General features: G+C 45.7%; 1 protein-coding gene and 1 non-coding gene across 2 annotated transcripts in view; both read right to left on the reverse strand.

Annotated features, from left to right (window-relative positions):
- CLIC6 (chloride intracellular channel 6) overlaps positions 1-14,820 on the reverse strand; it is a 37,725-nt gene extending 22,905 nt beyond the window's left edge. Inside the window, exon 1 of the mRNA XM_010956528.3 lies at positions 13,607-14,820. Within this exon, the coding sequence (XP_010954830.3) occupies positions 13,607-14,674 (1,068 nt within the window). The 5' untranslated portion in view covers positions 14,675-14,820. The remainder of the gene's footprint in view (positions 1-13,606) is intronic.
- On the reverse strand, positions 9,482-9,554 carry TRNAT-GGU (transfer RNA threonine (anticodon GGU)). The gene has a single exon. It is a non-coding gene; the product is annotated as a tRNA-Thr (tRNA).
- Positions 14,821-19,960: the final 5,140 nt, after the last annotated feature.

The following is a 19,960-nucleotide window of genomic DNA, read 5'->3' on the forward strand; positions in this document are numbered from 1 at the left end:
TGGTGGCCAAGTGGGCTGGGTGGAAGGGGCCTCTGGCCGTGTGCTCCATATTCTGTTCCCTCTCTAGGAAACTTTTGCCAGAAGTCAGGGTGACGATGAGCTTGACATCGCATCTCCCATCCCCACACTTGGAGTACAAATGGTCCTTCTACCTGATTGACAGCGCAGCGCCCCCTCCCCAGACACACACAGCCATGCAGGGCTGGCATCACCTGCAAAATCTGGTGAGTCCTGCAAAGCTGTGAGGACAGCCCACCCCTTTCCAGCAGGAGACGCGGGGCCAAAGTGCTCCTTGAAAGATCCTGTCGAATCTGCTCTCATCCCGTTCCTCACAGCCCGGGTACCATGTTCTCTGTCACAGGGCCAAAAGAGTTTGGGTCAGGGATTTTTTTCAAGGCAGGTAGAACCAAATGCCTGACCTTGGCCCTAAATAGCTTTTAATAGAGCATCCAAAGGATGTTGAGAGGAAGCAAGACCATTGCCTGCTGTAGAAAAAAGATGTTTTGGACTTGCCCTTCTCATTTCAGGGCCTGAGAAGGCACTGGTTAAGGACCATGGGACAATCTCAGAAGCAGCCAGGGAAATAACCACCAATTAACTTTCCAAGTAGGTTGACACTTGAGCACAACTCACTCTAGCCACGGCCTGGGGTGACAGTGACAGAATGTGAAAGAACAAGATCTTTGTGAAGACTATTTGCTGGTAAGTAGGCAGAACCTCAGTGCCTCAAAGATGTCCACATCCTAATAACTCAGCGCCTGTGAGTATGTTACCTTCCATGGCTAAAGAGGACTTTGCAGATGGGATCAAGGTGATGGCTTTGAGATGGGGAGACGACCCCGGATTGCCAGGTGGGCCCAGTCTGATCACATGCGGATATCCTGAGGAGTAAGGACCTTTTCCCCTCTGTGGTCAGGGAAGGCTTGACTTTGAAGATGGAGGGAGGGGGCGATGAACCAAGGAATGCAGGTGCCCTGTAGAAGCTGGAAAAGGCCACAGCGTGGATCATCCCCCAGAGCCTCCAGAAAGAAATGGAGGCCCGCTGCTGCCTTAATTTTAGCCCAGTGAGACCTGTGTCCAACTTCTGACTGATGGAACTGTAAAATACTAAATGTGAGTTGTTTTAAACCACCAAGTGTGGGGTCATTTGTTACAGCAGCAACAGGAAGCTAATACAGTTGATGATTCCAATAAAGGAGTCCCAAACCTTTTCTTAAGATGGTTTGCATCAGTCACACAGAGGGACAAACGCTGGAGCAGGCAGCCCTTAGCTTATTCCCAGAAACTTCCCACATGAGCCTCTCCTCATTTGTCAGGGATTGGTCATGGACACCAAGCATGGTTGTCATCTGAGGAAGCTCTGTACTGAGCCCACCAGAGCCAAGTCAAGACCACTGCTCCTCTATGCAGACTTGGGAACCACAATAACCTTTTAGGCTCGAATTATGGGGAGGCCCACTTGCTCCTCCACATCACCTCTGGGGCCACAGCCTCTGGCAGACAAGCCTGGGACATAGCTTTCTACTTGACTCGTGGGCTATATTTTTTCCCTCAGTGTTTTAATTTGGTAAGACTGATGTGAGGAGCCATCTGGCCAGAAGTCGAACAGGGCACAATCACAGACCATCCTCTCAAGAGGATGAGGGGTCCACCCATGACATTTTGCTCTTTCTAATCTTGGTTCCTTACTGGGTTTTCAGAATCTCTCTTCTCAAAAGGGCTTAATAGCGTCAAGCCGCTTAACGGCTTCAAGAGGTTGTTGGCTCCCCCTAGTGGTCTTGAGATGCATTTTCCGACTTACCACCTTCCCTTTTCACACCCATCCCTCATTAGGGTCTGGTGGAAAACGTTACATTTAGTTTTCAGGCCCTATAGAAGGCGAAACCTTCCCAATTTGCCTGGGACTCAGGTTCCCTGTTACCTAGGATTCTGAGTTTTAAAATGAGGAAAGTCCTGGAAAGACCAGAACGCCGTGGTCTCCATACCTATGGCTCCCTTTAGACCCCATGGAAAAACTACCCAAAGAGAGCCTGGTCTTCCTGGGTCCTGGGCCCTGCAACAACCGGGTCCCAAACATAATTGGGACCTGGACAGTAGTGCCTTTACTAACGCATCTCGGTTTGAGATCAGCAGCTGACTTGTGCATGTTTTGCTCATGATAGGAAAATAACAATTGAAAATGTATAAATTATTTCTGGGACTCTCATTGAAGAACCAGGAGAGGAGAGAGGACACATGGTGGATGGGACAGGAGGGGCAGGAGTACATAAAATCACATTGTGTGTAACATCGGAAAAGTTGGCCTTAAGCTTCAAAAGCAAGAAAATCAGAGAATTAAAAAAAAATAAGTATGGAGTTTAGGAAAAGGAATAACTTTTGTACAAATGTTCGATCAACCACAAAATTAGCGGAGCAGTGTTCCATGAGCATATATGAACCCTTTAAGTGGGTGACAGAGAGAACATGAGGAAAAACCAGTAGAAATGTGACAAGAGTCCCAGTCCCTCATGTGCTCAATTCTTAACTAATTTCACAATTTCTGAAATGCAAGGAAGTTTCTTCCTTTGGGGAGATTCTGACATGGTCGCCATCAGAAATTGGTATCTCAGCTCAAATTCTTGAATTCTACTTGTGAGTCTCCCGTAGAGACTGAAGGGAATCACAGTCATGAGATGCCACTTACTGGGGTCCAATGATCTTTCTCCGGGCACCCTCCACCCAAGCTCTTCTCAGCCAACAGTGTCTTCTCCCTTCTTCCTCTACGGTCTGTGCCAGCAAAGTTGGAATCCACACTGGTCTTATCCCCACCTCTTGGTTAGGGCAGGATGGAGCCATGTAGGGTGCAGGGGAGCGGTTGGGAGGGAAAAGTCCATGGGCAGGTGAACAGAAAGCTGGACTCCCGTACTCCCACCCACTATGGTCCCAGGGTGACTGCCAAGGGTTAGGCTGTACCAGTCTGCTTGCAGGTAAAAAGGCCAGTGGCTCCAGCCGTACCATCGCGTGACTACAGTGTAAATCTTCCTGGTTTCTTTAACTTTTCTGCAAGGACAGGGAATGCTAACTGGACAGGAAACCACCCAGCTGGGCCTGCGTTCCCTTCTCTCCCCTCTTCCGCCCTCTAGTGGAACAAACGAGCCAACGAGGTCGCCACAATCAACAAAACCTGGTGCCAGAAGTAAGGCTCCTTGAGGAATAAGAACTGAACCCCCCCGTGGGCCTCGTTTTCATATCTTTGTTGGTTTTGTTTATTGTCGTTACACTAGCGCATCCTATGGCACAAACATCACACATCGCACTTCCTGGAAGTCTGTAAAGGAAAAAGGTATCCTAAGGGCAGCAAGGCCTATTTTTAAAAAAGAAAAATTGAGTATTTTTTTCTTAAAGAAGTAAATGCCCACACAGTTGATAGAATTTTCTAGATGGACTTCGTCTCCACACCCAACCAGTGGTTCAGGCCATTTTCCTCCCAGTGGAGCGGAAAGCTATGCTCGCTGTCTGCACTTTATCGGTAAAATGTGTTCATTAGGGTCCTGGGTCCAGGCCACAGAGGGGATTATGCTCTATCTTGAAATATGCTTCTCCCTCCTCCATAACCTTAGAGCTTAGGGACAATTTCATCCATCACTACACTTAGATCCTGAGAAAATACATTTTAGATCTTGCAACTTTGAAACATAGATCTGAACTTTTCAAAAAGCCTACGAATCCAAAATACATTCCCAAGTATGTACAGTATTCATTCTTTTTAACTGTTGTGTAACAATCAGTGTATTATTAGCTGGATTAGGTGGCTGACCGCCCGTGACCCACGTAGCTTCATCACTGAACCCAACTGCTCTTAGCTTTAAATTCTGGCCCACGGCTTAGTTATGCTGATGTTCGTTGTCTCAGTGGGTGGAATCAAGTCAGAAGAAGTACGTGGATGAACAAAATGGAAACTCGCTATTTAGCCTCCTATAGGAATTATGCTTTAAAAACTCCAGGGCTATTTTTAATCCGTATTTAATAATATGGCCTGATACCAACTGAACCTTTTCCATAGAAACGAAAAGCTTATTTCCTTGTAAAATTCTCACAAGGAATTATTACAACAAAGGAACATCTTGTTCTGGAAAGCCAGCTTAATAACGCAGCCTGTTTTTCTATACCCTGGTGGTTTATGTTCTTGAATGACTGAGAGTATTCCATTTCTTATAGGGACTCCAAAGGGAAAAATAGGTCCACCAAACAGAAGAAGGGGTCGCATGCCCTCTTTTCATCTGCACTGCACCCCTCCACTCCCCCTTGGAACCGCCTTAACCCACTCTGCACCTCTCCCCTTGACCATCTTCTCGCCCACCCAGATTTCACCAGCTTAGAAGAGCCATAAACCACATGTCCCGGTTACCTATCGCCCAAGAACAAGTCACTCCAAATTTAGCAGCCTAAATGGTCTGTTTTATTCTATCTCATGACTTTGTAAATCAGGAGTTTGGAAAAGGCTTAACTAGATGATCCTTCTGCTCCATGTGACACTGACAAGCTCACTCAGTGGTGTTCAGCTGGTGAATTGGCTGGGCCCAGGGGTCCGAGACAGCTTCACACACTTGTCTAGTGTCTCGGCAGGGTGGCTGCGGGGCTGAGCTCAGCTGGGATTGTCAAACGGAGCACCTACAGGTCGTCCTTCCAGCCTGGTGTCCTCAGGGTGGTCAGTCAACAAGGCAGAAGTTACACAGCCTTTTATACTGAAAACCACACAGCATCGCCCCCGCCATATTCTACTAGTTACCAAGTATCACAAAGGTCAGTCCAGGTTCAGAGGGAGGAGTCAGACCCCACTTCCCAGTGGGAGGAGGGTCAAAGAGTTTGCAGCCATAACTCACCACACTCTCTGCTTTCAGGGGGTGCCAAAATGCTCAAATCATTTATTTGTGTCTTTATTTTTATTAACTTTTATTTTTAAACTTTTTTCAATTGAAGTATGGTTGATTTACAATGTTGTGTTAATTTCTGGTATACAGCATAGTGATTCAGTTATACATATATATTTTCCTTCTCAAATTCTTTTTCATTATAGGTTATTACAAGGTATTGAATATAGTTCCCTGTGCTCTACAGTAGGACCTTGTTGTTTATCTATTTTACATCTAGTAGTTAGTATCTACAAATCCAGAACTTGCAATTTATCTCTGCCCACCTTTCCCCCCAACCCGGTAACCATAAGTTTGTTTTCTTTGTCTGTGAGCCTATCTCTGTTCTGTAAATAATTTCATTTATGTTTTTTTTTTCCTTTTTTTTAGATTCCACATATAAATGAATCTGTGTCTTTACTAACTTGAGCTGGTTTAAGAAAATTTTAGCAGTGCCTAAAGCAATAGTTTTTTTTTTTTTTTTTTTTTTTTAATGTTATCCAGTGGTGAGCAGAGCTGTGTATCCACATGTACTTATTACAGCAAACCTCACTCTCTGGAGAGTGACAGAGCAATGTCACTTTAATTGCTGCTTTTCGTGATGCAAATAATCATAATATAAACATTAAAATGGCAGTTAACAAAAAAAGTCCCCCTCCCTCTCTCATGTGTCAATACCTCTGAGTGTTCTGAAGCATGGAATTCTCCATTCAGAGAGCTAAATGACACAAAAAAGCCATTGAGTGCAACCCCAAACTTCATCTTGTGTGACCACTTACGGGAACAGAGTTGAAGGCATCCAGCCTGGATGGAGTTCAAACAAAAGGAACAGCCTTGGAGAGAGATAAAGTCTTTCCAAGATTCTTCAAACTCACCGTGTCCAAGGCCCTGACACCAAAGGCAACAAAAAAGTGTGAATCTTCCTCATTTACAGGGAAAGCCTGGTGTCTCTGGATCTCCAACAACACCCTTATTCTGGGCGACCTTTAAAGCACAGGACAGCTGAGATGTGCTGGCTGTCTTGGACATGCCTGTGGCCATTGTCCTGAGGGCCCCTCAGAACCCCTCGTGTGCCCCCATGCAGGGAAGAGAACAGTGGCCTCCCTGCCCTGACTCCTCATCCTCAGCTCACTGTGGCTGGAGGTGGGCCGGGGGTCTCGTGGGGGATGGCTGGGTACCTGAGCATCTTCCCACCAGACAGCTGCATCCTAGCCCCCAGGAAGGTTAGAAAAATGCGAACATAAAGCCTGGGCAGAATGTGTGCGGGTGTCCTCTGCCAGCAGCTGGCCACTCTCACCAGGGGTCAGTCTCACTGGCCGGAAGGCAGAATCCCCCAGATTTAAAAAAGGGGACCCAACTCTTGCTTCTCCAGGGCGACTCTAAACTCGCACATTCCAAAACGAAAAGGGGGCAATGAGTCTGGTGTCTACTTAATCAGCACATATTGCTTCTCTTTTGTAAGAATAAATGGCTTCCTCTTAGAGATCACAAAGAGGTGACTGCAAAAAGGGCATATGAAGCAGCCCAGATCAGGGCTGGAGAGACCCTCTTTGCTGCTGTACTAGAGTTAGGAGAATTCTACGGGAATCATATGAAATTGAGGTTTGCTGTATAAGTACTGCTGACACATTGATCTACTTATCACGGAATATAAAAAAAAAAATAACTCCATTGCTTTAGGCACTGCTAAAATTTTCTTAAACCGGTTCAAGTTAGTAAAGACACAGATCTATATATGAATGATTTGAGCATTTCAGCGCACCCTGAAAGCAGAGAGTATGGTGGGTTATGGCTGCAAACTCTTTGACCCTCCTCCCACTGGGAAGTGGGTCTGACTCCTCCCTCTGAACCTGGACTGACCTTTGTGATACTCGGTAACTAGTAGAATATGGCGGGGGCGATGCTGTGTGGTCTTCAGTATAAAAGGCTGTGTAACTTCTGCCTTGTTGACTGACCACCCTGAGGACACCAGGCTGGAAGGACGACCTGTAGGTGCTCCGTTTGACAATCCCAGCTGAGCTCAGCCCCGCAGCCATCCTGCCGAGACACTAGACAAGTGTGTGAAGCTGTCTTTGACCCCCGGGCCCATCCCATTCACCAGCTGAACACCACTGAGTGGCCTGTGTCACTCCCCCATTTTGGTCTTCAACTATTTTCCTTACCATAGTCTCCCACCATAGAAATAAAAGGTTAAAAAATGATTTTTAACATGCCTTGTACTTTAATAGTTTTTCAATTTTGTGGCTCAGACAAAAGCCAATGTCTGTAAATGCAGTCTGACAGCTGAGGCAGTGCTGGCTTAGTTGGAAATAATTTATGGGATTATAAAATTTACATTCTTCCAAATACACCATTAAAACTAACCACCCAGTTCTTTCCACCCGATATGGTAGCCGTGCTTGTATATTGTCCCCTTCATTCATCCACCCACTGTGCACAGCACAGACTTCCACGCAGAGGGGAGCACAGGAGAAGGGCGGGGCCCTCGCTGTCGGAGACCTAGAGGCCAAGTCTCTCCTTCTGGCTGTCACTGTCCAGCCTGCCATCCTGCTCTTCCCACGTGTCCCAGCCACCCCCTGAGCTCCCCTTCCTCATGCAGCATTGTAAGTGTTTCCTTCTGGATCATCCTCTAAGGCTGAAGGTTCCGGAAAGGCAGGGGCTGTGTTCCTCACTGCTTGTCACTGCTGATCCCCCAGCCCCACACACAGTGCCTGTTGTGTGGTGGGTTCTCAGAAGCATTCACAGTGAGTAGTCTAAGTGGGTCCAAAACACCACCTGGTGGATTGAAAGGCTGAAAAGCAGCTTTTACTTCTCCCCATATCAAGAAGCAGCGTTCAGGTGGATGACCAAGTACAGAAGGAAGGAGAAAGAGTGAGTTGGGGTAGAGTTCAAAAAACTGGTAAAAATGGAGAATTTTTTTTAATCTGATGATTTCTGGCACTCACATGTAAGACTAGACTTTCCCTCCCAGACTGAGTAAGTGTATATCAGCACGGTCTCTGTTTCTCTATAGAGCTACCCTCTCCGAAGCTTCAAAATTATCTTTCCAAACTATCTTTGGATATTTGCGTATTTCCATCCTCCCTCCCATTAAACATGAGCTACAGGTAGGCTTCCGCAATTCACTGGGCTCAATAGGATTTCTCATCAACCTCTGTATATTTTAGTCAATTCTTTCAGCAGATGGGATCCCAAAAAGAACCAGGAGACACAGCCTCCGAAACAACACTTTGATGAAGTGATCTTCATCACAGATAATTTCTTTCCACAACGGTTTTTATTTGTGGGAATAAATGCATTTCGGTCGATGGCAAGCCACGATCAGAGTGATCCATCTTACATTTTCAGGTCGAGCAGTGTGGGTGTGAAATAATGCTGCTGTCTATACACTTTAAACTTAGTTTTGAACAGGAATTCTAACAATGTAAGAAAGAGTTTGATCCTGAGAGGATGTGTGCCTGATAAAATGTAAACCTGCTAATTAAAAAGAAAGGGCGGAAGGCAAGACTTGAAATACCTAATCCCTCAGGACTTAAGAAGTTAAGAGAATAAAAAGTAAAACAGAGCATTTAAAGGTTCCAGGAAATGAAGCTGAAGTTTCTAAGAGTGCTAGCACGGCCTGTGCTCTGCTTTCCCAAGTATCCATGACCAGAAATCACCAAGACTAAAAGGGTAAATGACTCCAAGTAGTCAAAAGAGTCCCATAAAAATTTATACAACTCCTGTGACAGACAGATGTCTAATTTCCTTAATATAAAAATCAGGAAGAACAAGACCAAAGGGCAACTTGAAAAATGAGCAACGGACATAATCAGCCAGGTCACGGAAAAATTGATACCAACGGTTTTTAAATACATAAAAGTAAATTCAGCCTCATGTGTACTAAAAGAGATGTGAGTTTACTGACAGTGGACATCCTTTTTCACCTCCCAGATTCAAGAAGCTGGGGGATGCACTGAGCGGGCAAAGTTGGGAAAGCAGAGACCACTCATCTAGTGTCGGGGAGCATTATTTGGTATAAAAAATGTCACTGGGAGTAAAAACTCAAAGTTGCATAAGTGCCTTTTTGCTCATTTTTCTTCTGAACCCATAGCCCACACTGAGTTACGCAAATAACATCTCCCCTTCAAGCTCTTGGGAGACCAGACCCCACAGAAGCGGTCTCAGCCTGCTGGCTCCTGACGGAAGATACATGGAGCGCTTCAGCCTGCTGATCCCCCAGGAGCCCATCCGACCCTGGGCCCGACAGATCCCCGCCCCACGTCCACCCCATGGTGACCCACGGGGTGTGACAAAGCTCTGGCGGCTGGATTTGCTGGCTTACTTATGTGGGGGACGTATCTCTGGGTGACAATGCTTACTCAAAGGCCGTGTGTTTCTCAAGTCCTGCTCCAGCCTCAGTTTTACCTCCATGGAGAATCTAAATGTGATGGCAGATGTAAGTTTTCGAGCTCAGCGGTAGCTGTGTATCAGTGGTTAAATGTGTGGAGTCCAAAACATAATTTAAGAAATTCTTAAGCCCTGGCCAAAGATAATTCACTGGTCACCTTAAGGTTTTTTTTTTTTTTAATTTTACCCCACCCCACCCTTAATGGAGGCACTGGGGATTGAACCCAGGACCTCGTGCATACCAAGCATTCGCTCTACCACTAAGCTATATCCTCCACCTACCTAAGGTTTTTTAAAGTCGTGTGAAATTTGCCAGGAAATCCTATCTCAGACTGTCCCGCCTGTTAGGCCCTCCCTCCGAGTGCCAGAACCGAACCTGTAAGCCAGACTTCCTTAGCGACTAAATCCCCGCAGTCGCTAACACCGTTATTTACAGTATTAGCATCTCTTCTGCCATTTGTTGGCACTATGATGGTGTGTTATTATGTTGTTATCCTCCATTTTCATGAGTAGAGAAGAAGAGTCTTTCTTACTAAATACATTGCAGGGTTACCCTATAATTTGATGACAAATAATTAACACTTTGAGAAAACAAAACTAAAAATTAGCAATGAGAGGCAGTTAATTTCCCATACAAGAATTCTGGGAGGCCTTCCTGTGGCCTGTCCTATATGTTCCTGGATCTTTCACATCCAAGCATACATTCTTACATAGGTACAGAATGAAACAAAATGACAAATTAATAAAATGACAATTCACACAAAGGTGGGGAATATAAACCACCAGGTGGCTTAAATTAGAAGCATATTTTATTATTACATTTTACTGGATTCTATGTCATTATTTTCTGGTATATTTTTAACCTAGATATTTATTTTTTAAAATAGGAAGAAATGTAAAAGTTAAAAGTTCCCAAATAAAGTGTGAGCTAATTAGTGTAAAACAGTTTTTACCAGGCTATCCTGAAGGCTAGGGGAATGTCTAGAGCAGCATCGCAGCACTCTCTGTAAAGAACAGTTCTGTGAGTTCTACACTCCAGCCATGGCATCGAAAACCCACTATATATATAATGGAATACTACTCATCCATAAAAAATGAAATAATGCCCTTTGCAGCAACATAGATGGACCTGGAGATTATCATTCTAAGTGAAGTAAGCCAGAAAGAGAAAGAAAAATGCCATATGATATCACTTATATGTGGACTCTAAAAAAAAAAAAATACAAAAATGAACTTCTTTACAAAACAGAAACAGTCTCACAGGCATAGAAAACAAACTTATAGTTACCAGGGGGAAAGGGGGTGGAAAGGGATAAATTGGAAGTTCCAGATTTGCAGATACTAACTACTACATGTAAAATAGATAAACAACAGGCTTCTTCACTATAGCACAGGGAACTATATTCAATAACTTGTAGTAACCTACAATGAAAAAGAATATGAAAAGGAATATATATATGCACATGCATGACCGAAGCATTATGCTGCACACCAGAAACTGACACAACATTGTAAACTGACTATGCTTCAATAAAAAAAAGGTTTAAAACAAAAGAAAGAAAACATTTTTTAAAAAAGAAAAGAAAACCCACCATGACACACCTGACATGTTTACAAAACCAGGAGGTCAGATGCTCACTGTGGAACACTGAGGCCAGACAAAATAGAGCCCAAAGAAGGCAACTCGAAAAGGTTAAATCCAGCAAAGAAATCCTACTCTGAACTAATTTAAGGATTCTTAAATCAAATATTACAAACTCAAAAGATAAAACAGTCTAAAGGACTTTTGCTTGGTTTTTGCTTTGGGATCTTTTGATTAGAAAGCTAAGAAGAAAGTGGGATGCTTGAGCAATTCTAAGTGCCCCTCAGGAGCTGTATAAAGTAGTTGTTTGAAAACCAATCTCACTGTTTGGAGATCCATTTGTTTCCTTAAGGAAAGGAAGAGAACAACTGAGCACCAAACCAATCGTCACAGACAGAGTCTGGACAAGCCATCCACGGTGTGGCCCTTGCCTCTGCCTCCACAAACTCCTCAGAGCAGAATCTGAGAAAATAACATGCTTCTACTTTTCATGACATCCTTTTCCCCGGAGTATGGAGGCAATTGGGTACCTAGAGAATCTGCCCTAAAAAAAATTAAACTAAAATGGCAGGGATGGAATGAGAAAGGGATTATTCCTGTGCAAAATTAATGAAAGTTCATCAAAGCTGAGCAGGAGTAATAGTAATTTACACTTACACCAGGCTTGCTTCAAGTCACTTACTGTTCTAAGTGCTTTATACAGTCTCCATCCCGAATCTCCTCAACCACCTCGTGGAGTTGGTGCTATTATTGTTCCCGTTTTATACGTAAGCAGCAAAGGCAAAGAAAGGTTAAGTAACTTGCCCCATGTCACACAGCAAGAAAGCAGCAGAGCCAGGATTTGATCCCAGACCCACTGGCTCTAAAATCTGTGCTATTGACCACTACGATATGCTGCCTCCTAGAGGCAGCCACCCACTCAAACCATCGTGTCCCCGACCTGTGCTCCGCACCAGAGGTAGCACGCAGAGGACAGTGCCATGTGTGAGTGGAGCTTCAACAGAGGGGAACCCAACCCAAATTAAGGCTAGAAAAATCTCCCCAGAGGAGACGATAGCCATGCTGGATCTTGGACACATAGCAGATAACCAGACAGGGGACAGGGAGAGGGACGAAGGGGAAGAAACTCGATTCAAGTACAGAATATGCAAAATTTCAGGGCAGAAAAGAATGTGGTTCTCTCAAAGACCGGTATGTAGTTTAACACCACTGGCAAAGCGGCACCACGGGTGACAAAGGCGGGGGGCACCCAGGCAATTCCAAGGAGACAAGAATCACATCATGCAGAGTCTTGTGACCTGGCTAAGAAGTGTGGGTTTATCTGAAATTCTTCAATAAACAACTGAAGATCAAATGATCTTTTATTTCCTAGCTCACTGGCTATTACGAAGGGACTCGATCGGAGAGAACAGAGGATAGGTGCAGAGAGACTAGTTAGGTAGCTGTGTTTCCAAGCTGTAACAAGAGGCTAGAACCCTGTAGCCAGGCCACTGGAGAAAGGGGAAATTTCTTAAACCAGGGAGCAGATGTGGGGCACACACAGCAGCACAGTGTTCAGATTTCCCCCTCCTCCAAATTCCTGAAGACTTCCGGCTCCCAGTGAGCCTCCTGGGGGTTGTGCCCTCAGGTTATGTCCCAATACATCATCTTAAATTGTCTCAGCATCTTCAAAAGTGCTCAGAAGGGCATCTTCTCACTAGTGAGGGAACACATACCCTTTCTTCCCAAACTTTCTTGCCACCCAAAGAATTCCTGAAATTCTAATGTTAATCACTTTGGGTTTTTAGGGGGTTTTTTGTTTTGTTTTGTTTCTTATTAAAATTTGCTTACATTTCTGTCAAGGAGGTTTAGGCCATAACTGGCCTCCATAAGCCTGAAAGTATTTTGGATGGATTATGATTCAACTTACAATGCACATTCTTGACCTTATTACCTGCTGCTCTCCCAATCTGGCCAAAGGTCTCTGGGAAGGGCTTTTTCAACAAAGATTCTCCTGTGAGCTGCCCCTGGACCTTGTTCCTTACTTGTGATGCCTCCTAGGAATGCCTGTTTCAACTCAGAACTTCCTCACTTGTGTCTCTACAGAAACTTTAACAGAACCTTTGTTCTCTGAATCTTTGAAGGCTGAACATATGACATAAAAGCAGGTGATGTTTGTCATCAGCTTCTTGTAGTCTTCCAAAATAAATGTTCAAATGTTCACTAAATATTATAGCAGTGAAATGAACTTCCATTTTTCTCCCAAACCTGCCTTATCGATTCTTCCAAAATGGAAAACCTCTTTGGAGCTGAAAATGTTGGCCAGCTCTGGGCCTCTGAGATTTGAGTCCAGGATACTGTCTCACATTACAACCTACCTGTTTGCATTTTTTCACTTCAAGTATTAGCATTTCCTTTGGCAGAAATTGCTTTGAACATCAATAGAGTTTGTTGCTTTTTTTTTTTTTTTTTTTTAAGTTCTTTAACAACCTCCTGACTAGAAGAGCCAGTTAGGATTTTCAGGACAAAGGACAGTGGGATGCCGGACCCCACTTCCCACCAGTCCCACCTCAACCTTTTTGCTTCCAAACCCTCAATTCTTCCTCGTAGCATTCCTTTTGAAACCCAGGCTGCCCCACCTCCCTCCCGCGGACAGACGCGCTTGGTGACAATCAGGACGCCTAGAGTGTGATCCCCGCGTGTCCGTCTAGGATAGGATCTGAGAAGACCAAGACTAGGCACGGGAGTTGGGGGAAGCGAGACTTACCTTCACGAAGAGGGTGATGTCGTGCTCCTGCCCCGGGGCCCCCTCGTCAGACGCCTCGCCGTCCTCCCGGCGGCCGTTCACCCGCGCCGGCTCCTCGCCGCGCTCGGCGCTGCCCTCCTCCGCCAGGTGGTTGCTCAGCTCGGCCTCGGGCTCCGCCGCCCCCGTCGGCGGGGCCACCTCCGCATCCGCGCTGCGGTCGGAGGGCTCCTCCTCGCCCCCGGCAGTGGACTCCTCGCCTGGCCCCTCTGGACCCGGCTCCCGCCTCTCTCCCTCGGCCTTCTCCGTCTCCTCCCGGGCCCCACCCTGGTCCGCGGCCTCACCGGCGTTTGCCCTCGCGTCCGCGGGGGCCGTTTCCTCCGACTCTGCTCCCTCCTGGGCCCCCGCCTGCTCCGGGGCGGCCGTCGCTGCACCCCGAGGCTCCCCCGCAAGCTCCCCAGGGCTGCACTCCGCGCTTTCCGCCGCCGTGGCCTCGGACGCCTCGGCCTGGGGTTGGGGGCTGCCGTCCCCTCCGTCCGGGGGCTCACCCTCGGCCCCGTGTGCCCCTTCTGCCCGCCCCCCAACCTCCATGCTGTCCCCCACCGCCCCGGGCTCCTCGGGCCCGCGCTCCGCCTCTCCCTTCGCCTCGGGGGCCGCAGTGTCCCCCGGCTCCCCCTGAGCCTCCCCGGGGGCCTCGCCCTGCGCGCCGCGCCCTGAGCTCGCCTCTTCCACCTGCTCCGCGCCGCTCGCCTGCTCCTCTCCCTCCCGGGCGACCCCCTCCGCCTCGGCCTCGCCTTGCGCTCCCCTCGCGCCCGGCGGCTCGGCCCCCGGGTCACCGCCCGCGCCCGGCGCCACCTCGCCCGCGCGCCCTCCGTCCGGCCCCGGGCCTTCTCCTTCCGTCACCGCGGCGGTCCCGGCTGCATCCGCCCCCTCTCCCCTCGGCGCCTCCGCCGCGCCGTCGCTCGCCTCCTCCCCCTGCACCTCCGGGCCGGCAGCCCCCGGCTCGCCCCGTCTCTCCTCCTGCAGCGCCGGCTCCTGGGCCGGGCTCTGGGGACCCGGGGCGCCCCTCTCCGGCTCCCCGGCCTCGGCCATGGCCGCAGAGCCCTGTCTTTGACCAGAGATCCTTCCTTGACGCTGCTGAGGAGGCAGGTGGCGCTGGGCGAAGGGCGCGGTGCCGGGGACCACTGCGCCCCCTCCGAGAGGACCGCTGCTCCGGGCTCTGGCGGCGCCGGGGCGGTGCGCTGGTCGCGCGGGGCGAAATCCTCTCGCCCCAAGACACGGCGGCCCTTACCCTGAGTTTAAGCTCTCTGAGGTCTTCTTCCACTTCTCGTGCTTCTCCCTGGTTCCGCGTCTGCTTACCACCTGGACCCTAATTCTGACCTTGGTTCCCTGGAAATGCACCCGCGGAGGTGAGCGTGTGGCTGGGGAGGGCCACTTAGCTCCTACACTCCTTGAAGTGCCTGCTCCACGATCCACGAGCTGACCAGAAGTCCCAGGTGCCAACTCCATCCCCTGGGGGCTTGGGCGGGGTTTGCATCCCCCGCCTTTCCCCTTATTTGGGTGGCCTGAAATCCTAGCCAATGACGGCCGTTCCTGTGGCCCTTGTGGATTTTAGGGAAAAGATCCTGATTCTACTGGCCGCTTGGGTGTTTTATGGAACAACTTCAAGTTTCAGAGCCATTAAAATCACCCCCAAACACATACCTGGACACCCAAACACCTATTTCCTCACTTTCCCAGAAGTCAAGCGTTAAGCTCAACAGGTGCCCAACTGCAAGATGCCCCTGTACTGCCTAAATATGCAAGAGCAGGGATGGTAAATCCTGGAAGAAAGAATGGGAGGCCACACCCCTCCTTCGAATTTCTGCAGGGCCCTTCTGAGAAGTTGCAGAAGCCCCAACATAGAAGCAAGAGGAGCCAGGTGATCTGCTTGGACCAGAGATGGGCTTTGTTATGCATGAGGGGCTGGCTCTCCTCTCTCCATGACAAATTCTAGGAGTTCTGCACTCAGAGGTTAAATCCATCATCTCCCTGGTCCCTGAAGATGCTGAGAATCTGTTTCTCTTTCTGGTTCTCCTAGATTTTCTAAACTCATGCTCAAAGCTTTTTTTTTTTGTAAGTTGTGTTTCAGAGGCTTGGGGAGCTGAAGGTGGGGAGATGAAAGTGAAAAATTTGAAGGAGGGGAGCTCTGGAATTCATTGGATTAGGAATCTCTCCGGATCACAGACCAGACACATTTCTCTCAAAAAAAAAAAAAAAAAAAAGAAAAAGAAAAAGAAAAAGAAAAAGAAAAAGAAAAAGAAAAAGAAAGAAAGAAAGAATTTATGGTGAAACTTATGTAGTAAGTGTGTTGTGGAATCAAGCTGGATCATGTGGGTGACAGTGAGGAACTGGTTGCCCAGGGTGGCATAGTCTAAATGCAAGCAGGGATCCCAAACCAAGACTGATTTAACTTGTCAGGCTCTTAAAGGCTTGAATACTGCCCTGAGACTCATGAGTCTATCATGTCGACAGAGGATTTTCCTGTTATCACTAAAAGATCAGCAGGCGTGGAGTCACACATTTGGCCAACCACCAGGATGTCTCCTTCTAATTCCCATTGCCCATTACTGATGAGTGAAGGACAGGAGCCCAGAGTCACTCAGCTTCATACCACCTTTCTCCAAGGTGGTGCCCTATTTGGAAAGGAACGAACCAGAAGCTTCGTCACCACATAACAGCATCTACTCAAAATATGGCACTCACACACGTGAGCTAGACAAACGTGTCAGACACAGATCCTGCTCTGCAGAATCTCCAGGGACTTAGAAGAGGAATTCTGATGTGTTCCCACAGCAAGAAAACAGCCATCAGCCTTATTTCTTGAGGAAAGGGGAAGCCAGCACGTTCATCTCCGAACAGCAAGCACAGTACGGGATTAGAGACCCTTATGCAAACCCAGTGAGGCCAGATGTTTCAGAAAACAGAATTCTCATAAAGATGACTGAGTGTTTATAGTGTCGATTACAGAGCAATGCACACCACCCTGTGACTGAACACATTAATATTTCGGCAGTGACACAGATGAACATTCATCTTAGGTGGAATATATAAAAAACATACATAGTTTCAGAATCCCAGTTCAAGGTCACCGCCAGATGAGTTCTGTTCAGTCTGGTTTTGCTTTCAGATAAGTTCCCCAAAACACTTGCAGTTCAGAGATTTTTGGCTTTCAGAATATACATATGGGATTGTGGTCCTGTGACTCATCAAAGGGCTACAGGTTTATTTGCGCTGCTAGGAAACATCTGAGATCAGTTACATCTATATGTTTGTTCTTAATAAAAAACCAACTGTCTCCAACACTCTGCTTTTGCGAAGAACCAAATTAAGACACAGACTTATGCAAGTAGGAATATTCCATAAATTTTAACTCAAGCAATATTATTAATTTATTTTTAATTTAATCCTCTTAGCGATAAGCAGTGTTGTTAATCATAGTCATGTTATATGTTAGATCTCCAGAACTTATTCATCTTGCATAACTGAAACTTGGTACCCTTGACCAATACCTCACCATTTCCCCCGTCCCCCACCCCAGCCCCTGATAACTACCGTTCTGCTCTGTGTTTCTGAGTTTGACTATTTTAGATTACACGTTATTCGTGAGATCATGCAGTCTTTGTCTTTCTTTGTCTGGCTTATCTCACTTAAAATAATGCCCTCCAGGTTCATCCATGTTGTCACAAATGGCAGGATTTCCTTCTTTTTTTAAGACTGAATAATATTCTGTTGTATGTATCTACCATATTTTCTTTATCCACTCATCCATCAAAGAACATTCAGGTTGTTACCAAATCTTGACCGTTGTGAGTAAGACTGCAATGAACATGGATAACCGCTCTATTTTTTTTTTTTCATTTTATTGGAGTATAGTCAGTTTACAATGTTGTGTCAATTTCCAGTGTACAGCATAATGCTTCAGTCATACATGCATATATTCCTTTTCATATTCTTTTTCATTATGAGTTACTACAAGATATTGGATAAAGTTCCCTGTGCTGTACAGTAGAAACTTGTTATTTATCTGTTTTATATATAGTAGTTAGTATCTGCAAATCTCAAAGTCCTAATTTATCCCTTTCCACCTCCATCCCCTTCCCGGTTACCATAACTTTGTTTCCTGCGACTGTGAGCTTGTTTCTGTTTTGTAAATAAGTTCATTTGAGTCATTTTTTCAGATTCCACATATGAGTGATATCATATGGTATTTTTCTTTCTCTTTCTGGCTTACTTCACTTAGTATGACAATCTCCAGGACCATCCATGTTGTTGCAAAGGGCTTTATTTTATTCTTTTTTATGGCTGAGTAATATTTATATATATATATATTTATTTTTATTTATATATTATATATTTATATATTATATATAATTATGTGTATATTTATATATAATATATTATATATTTATATATAATATATTTTTATATATAATATATATTTATATATTATATATTTATGTATTTTATATATACACACACACACACACACACACCAGAACTTCTTTATCCAGTCATCTGCTGATGAACATTTAGATTTTTAATGTCTTGGCTATTGTAAATAGTGCTGCTATGAACATTGGTTGCATGAATCCTTTTGAATTAGAGTTTCCTCCGGATATATGCCCAGGATGGGATTGCTGGATCATATGGTAAGTCCTTTTTTAGTTTTTTAAGGAAACTCCATAGTGTTTTCCATAATGGCAGCACCAAACTACATTCCCACCGAGGCACTCTGCTGTAAAACATAGCTTCTACTCTCAGTTATCCTTTTCTGCTTTATTTTTCTCCATATCAGTTATCTCCATCTGACGTATAACAAATATTACTTACTTATTATCCACTAGGATGGTGGTTCCGTGAAGCAAGGATTTTTTGCTTGTCGCTGCCTAGAACTGAACCAGGCACATAGTAGGCACTCAGTAAATACAGGCTGACGGAGGAATACATGCATGCTTTCACATACGTATGTATCAATCTGAACCAGTTTCCAAAAATACTTTTCTCAGTTGGTTTTATACTTTGAAGGACAAGCTAATGTCACAAGACACTCTGTTCACAGAAATTCTTATCTACTGACTTTGGTGAATACTTTTATTTATTAGCAAAGGTTGGTCAGTTCGTATAAAGGAACACAAAGGAAATACCAAATAAATAGAGATCTGAAGGTCGCTGTGAAGTCACTTTGAGATTTGCACAGTGTTGACTTGTCAGCCAGCACCAGATTAGCTGTTTAAATACCAAGGAGGGTTAATCAGAGGTTACAAATTCAGGGATAAGAGGCAAAAGAGGTGACAAACTCAGGGATGGGAGGCAAGAGGCAAAAATTATGTAGTTTTTAGTAATTTTAGGGTTTTCCTACCATATATTATGAGGACGCATGAAGCAGGGCAATTGGGGGGTTACAAAGAAGACCTCAAGGGCTTAAAAATAAATGATTGAAAGGTTGGTTGTCTTTGCTGTTTTCCCAGAACAAACAGATTCATTTGCACAGAGACTCTTTCCTTCTCTAGCAGGTCTCTGCTGCTTTCAGAAGACCCCTTGGGATGATGATATATCTAGAACATTCAGATCACAGGCTACACTTAGGGCCAAACAGAAGTCCTCCTGCCACCAGTTTCTCTTCAAGCAGCTCTTCCTCCTCACCTAAGACTGGCCCCAAACCTGGCTTTGCTTAGTTACCTGTAAAGGTCTATTTCAGTTTGAAGAAGAATATCTCTGCAGAATAGCTTCAGCGAGGAGGCCAGATTGCAGCATGGACAGAGCATCTTGAATCCAATGAAAACATTACACAAACCGACACGAATAATGCCATGTCAAATGGGTGGTTCCTCTGGTCACTCTCCCTGATTTAAATCCCACTTTAATCACATGTTAGCTGTATCATTTTAAGTTTTCCATCTAGAGCAGTGGGCGTTATCACAGACTCATTGTCATTGTGGGTTTTAAATCAGAGAATGTGTATATCACACTCAGCACAGTGCTGGCTATTGTTAACATGACGACCTCGTTGTTTGCATTGTCCCAGAGGACAGAACTGTCACATCTTGACAGAAAGGAGATCCACAGAGAGCCAGGGTGACACTTCGTCCCACGTGGCCCATGGCAGTCGTAATCATAAGTGCATCCTGTCACTCTTGAAAGTGTCCTAGTTTAGACGGTGAATTATATGATCACCCTACCATGAACTCATCGAGCTGGGGAGAGTCTCTTCTGTTTTCTTTCCACATGATTTTGCCCTGTCCTCAAAACAAACTAGATTTTGAACAAATACTTGTTGGATGATAGAAGAGATTTTAAAAATAGAGAAGAGGAGGAGGGAGAGACTAAGGAGGATGG

Source organism: Camelus bactrianus, chromosome 1 (assembly GCF_048773025.1).
Source record: "Camelus bactrianus isolate YW-2024 breed Bactrian camel chromosome 1, ASM4877302v1, whole genome shotgun sequence".
Lineage (NCBI taxonomy): Eukaryota > Metazoa > Chordata > Mammalia > Artiodactyla > Camelidae > Camelus > Camelus bactrianus.